At 44.2% G+C, this 4268-nt stretch overlaps 1 protein-coding gene across 1 annotated transcript; it reads left to right on the top strand.

Annotated features, from left to right (window-relative positions):
- Positions 1-267: 267 nt before the first annotated feature.
- Positions 268-2474, top strand: LOC6619323 (P protein). Its single transcript, XM_032727717.1, has one exon. The coding sequence runs from the start codon at positions 295-297 to the stop codon at positions 2344-2346; it is 2052 nt and encodes a 683-aa protein (XP_032583608.1). The 5' UTR covers positions 268-294; the 3' UTR covers positions 2347-2474.
- The last annotated feature ends 1794 nt before the right edge of the window (positions 2475-4268 follow it).

Here is a 4268-nt window from a genome sequence, read left to right on the forward strand (position 1 = left end):
TTACTCTAACAAAAATAAACTTATTAGACTACTACCCTTTTTTTAACATTGTATCACAAAAAAAAGGATTATGTTATAGAACGAATTACTCCTTTTTTCTGTATATAAGCCTAAATGGATACTGCTTCCAAAAATAAAAATCCACCTTCGTTATTTTCGATCATAAAACGATTAATTCACAGTAGATGGTAGTACACGTCGTAATCCACTTTTGTTGCTAGAAAAAAAACTACATACATGTATCATGCGAGTGAGTATTCTCCGGAACTCAGTCGTGTTCTACTTATAATTCAAATGAAAATTCTAAGTAATCTTTTGGTTATAAACTCGCAGCGCTTGGGCGGCAGCCGTTTCCAGGCGTGGCCTAACGTACGCCAAACCAGATCAGATATCCGACGGCAAGATGACGGACAACAGTCTTCTGGTCGCCATGTGAAAATTATTCATATTGTCAAGATGTGCATCCTGTTGCTGTTATGGTTGGGCTGTGCATTCATAATGTTTGTTTTCGCAGCCGAGCAATCGACACGTAGCACTATGATCACCGTGATGCCCAATAAAACTGCCATGACGAAAGTCGAGCCGCCCAACAACGCACTCAAAGTCACACTACATGGACCAGTACAGAGTGATGGAGCTGACGGCGTGGACTTGCGTTTGGAATGGCGGAGCTCCGATTTAAATGTGACTTACCGCCGGACCGAGGTGTGGAGCATTGGCATAAGCAATGATGACACGGCATACGCGAAAGTGTGGAAAAACTTCATGGTCAAGAGAACGGGAGGGGCAGACAGTCAAGCAGTTATCTCGCTGGAGAGTAAACGGAATTCTCCGATATCCCTGCACGTTGTTATAGACACAAATCCGATGGTCACCGATATGTGCCTCGTTTATGCAGGGCTCTTGATCCTTGGACTCTATATGCTGATCATCTTCGACGTAATAGATCACACCTTTGCTGCGCTCATTATAGCTACCACAGCCGTCGCTATTCTCGCTATCCTGGAGCACCGGCCCAGCATGCATGCGATAGTATCCTTTGTTAACTTCGAGCCTCTGATGTTGCTCTTCGGGCTAATGACCATTGTGGATATTATGGCGACAACGGGTGTCTTCGATTTCCTGGTCGTTTGGACCTACAGGATTTCCAGGGGTCGACCGTGGCCGCTGATTTTTTTTCTGAGCATGCTGACCGCCTTTTTGTCCGCTTTCCTGAACAGCGATATCATGGCTATGTCACTCACCCCAATAACTATCCGTCTGTGCGAGGAGATGTCCCTGCGAACCAGCTACGTTCTGGTCGTAATGGCTATATTCGCAGATATGGGCGGTGCATTAACGCCTTTGGGAAATCCACCCAATGCGATCGTAACGACAAGTCCGGTGGCGGTTTCAGAAGGAGTTGACTTTGTCCACTTTATAATACACATGATGCCAGGTGTGCTGGCCGCGATGTTCGTGGTCTTTGGTATAATTTACGTGACCCACAGAAAAAGCATATTTGTCCTAGATCAAAATCAGCTGGACCTTATGGAGGAGAGAGCCAGAGGAAAAAAACCGCCCAGCCAGGAAACCCTAGATCGCATAGCTCTCCTCAAGGGTAGCTTGCCAGGCAAGTACTGGTTAAGGCCAGTAGAAGGCTATCCAGAAACTTTGGCTGAGTTGGAGGCAAGCAGTCGGATTCTCGATAAGCCGTTGCTGGTTAGGTGCTGCATAGCCCTCATCTTCGCCTTCCTCTGCATGGTCCTCCACTCGATACCCAAAGTAGCAGACGGGGCTTCCTTGGGCTGGGTAACTTTGCTAGCCGCCTTCTTGCTCATTATCCTGGACGACAAAAACGACCTGAACGCCACACTCGGCATAATCCAGTGGACAATCCTTCTATTCATAGCCGCCCTTTTTGTTTTGTCAGAGGCCGTGGATCAGTTGGGATTTTTTGAATGGCTCGGGGAGAGAACGGTTGGATTTCTTAGAAGTTTGGAACCACAGAACCAAATTGCGGTAACCACCATGGTGCTTCTTTGGACAACCGCCCTACTTACAATCTTTATCGACAACGCCGCTGTTACAATATTTATGCTAAGGTTCAGCATCGAGATGGCCAGCAACGATGACATCCCCCTGACACCGATGTTTTGGGCCTTGACTTTTGGAGCCTGTTTTGGGGGAAATGGGTCTTTATTTGGAGCCGTTTCTAATGAGATTATTGCGCTGATCGCCCTTCAGCATGGCTATAAGATATCTTTCTGGCACTTTTTCGCCATCGGATTTCCACTAATGCTGGTGACAATGGTAATTGGTTCGGGATACCTTTTAATAGCACACTCAGCTCTAAGTTGGAACTGACATTTGGTTCTTTAGAGAAATATGAAAATAATTAAATCGAAACATTTTTAAAAATGTTGGGTGTGACAGCGTTCTAAGGTATGTAGGCTTCGGAGTGGAGTAGTAACGATCAAGTTAAATAAACAAAAATAAAAAAATTAATGAATGGAACTTATATCCACACGGACAGACAAAAGTGCAAACGAAAGTCATGGTAATTTAGACTTACTCATAACAACCACATTTTTCAAAACTAACGTCAAAAAAATTCTAAAATCGAAGTACACTTACATATTCCTAAGTTACAGGTTTCTAAAAATACGGAGTTCTTAATTTAAGAATTTTTTTTTTAATTTATAGCTAGAAACCCGAACAATAAGAAAGCTTACTAAATTATATAAACATATAAATATAAACATATATCATATACCATTTATTAATATAAAAAATTAGCGAGAGAACGCCAAAGTCGAGTTCCCCTACTCATAGATACCCATTACCTAGTGGGCGTTGCAGTTTTGGCAGTTTGTTGGCCCTGTCCGTCCATCTGACCGCCCAAAGATATCAGGAACTTTAAAAGCTAGAGAGGTAGAGATTAAGCACACAGATTCTAGAGACAAGTTTGTTGACCCACGTTGCCACGCCCACTCTAACATCCACACACATCTTCTAACGCCTTTAAGCCGACCATCACTTTAACGCCCACCCTTTTGAAAAATTTTTAAGTTGTTTCTTATTTTATTCCCCAATGTCTATCGGTATACCAGAAATATTATAGAATTTCGCGTTTCCACTAGCTGAGTAATGGGTATCTGATAGCCGGAAAACCCGACTATAGCATTCTCTTTTATTTAGTTTTAAATAATTGGGATTATAACACTAATGAAATAAAAATTTTATTTTTATATAACTAAATTCTGTAAGCGGCTGTTCTTTTTAACGAGTGTGAAACACCGAAGACGAACCGTAAAACTAATAAAGGTGCGTAATGGCCGTCTGCGCAGAAGTATTGGAAAATAATAACAGTGTAGGAAAAGCGGGAGCAACTTAAAAGGCGGGACAAAGGTGCATAGCTCAAGATTATTTCAGAGACCTCATACCTCCCCTGAGCTTGCAGGTATCCTTTAGCGATGTGCATGCAACAATTGTTCCCCAAGTGACTATGCCAGCAGTAGATAGCCACACGAAGGCAGGAGCAAGCAAACCATTATAGGAAAAAACTGCGCAAAAATGAACGCTTTTCAAGTGCTGCAAATGGAAACTCTTTAACTTTAACAAACCTCCTCTCTCGCTCTCTCTCTCATTCTCTCTGACGCATTGCTTCATTTTCAATTTCAATAAATAACCTTGATTTAAGCGGCAGCGACGTCAACGTCGGCAGAGCAGTCACCATTTGACCAGCTGCAATACATGCACAAATGCGGGGGGCCCTTAGCGCTCACACACGGGTCAGACCGGCCCCTCCCCACACACAAACACCTGTCACACGCCGCTGTCTCTCACTCGCTCTCTCTGCAATCGCTCTGCTCACAGTGCAGGAGAGGTAAGCGTAAGCGAGAGCCGCCTCCATAAATCAAAACAAAGGTGCACGGCAAAGGTGCGCATGCGTCGGTTGGAGCGTGAGAGCGAACGGCACTCTCGCCCCATCTCATATCCTCTCTTTCATATATCATTTCAATGGGGAAACTGTCTCTTTCTCTCGCTCAACTCAGATGTTCTCTCTTCTGCTGTCGCTCTCGCTGCCCGCTGTCAGCTCTCAACGTTCCGATTGTCAAAAAGATATTTCAGTCGAGTGTTTTAGTTTCGACCTCGGCCGAGCTGGAGACTCATCTAACGGCTTTCTCAGCGGCAAGTTCGAAATCATGTCGCCTTTGAACGGTGGGTGGTGCAGCAGTAACGGTACATCGCTCGACCTACGACTAAATTACGAGTGCAGAAAATAG

Source organism: Drosophila sechellia, chromosome 2L (genome assembly GCF_004382195.2).
Source record: "Drosophila sechellia strain sech25 chromosome 2L, ASM438219v1, whole genome shotgun sequence".
NCBI classification, from domain to species: Eukaryota; Metazoa; Arthropoda; class Insecta; order Diptera; family Drosophilidae; genus Drosophila; species Drosophila sechellia.

Coding starts and splice junctions, on each gene's coding strand:
- LOC6619323 (XM_032727717.1), top strand. CDS start 295: ATGAAAATTCTAAGTAATCTTTTGGTTATAAACTCGCAGCGCTTGGGC.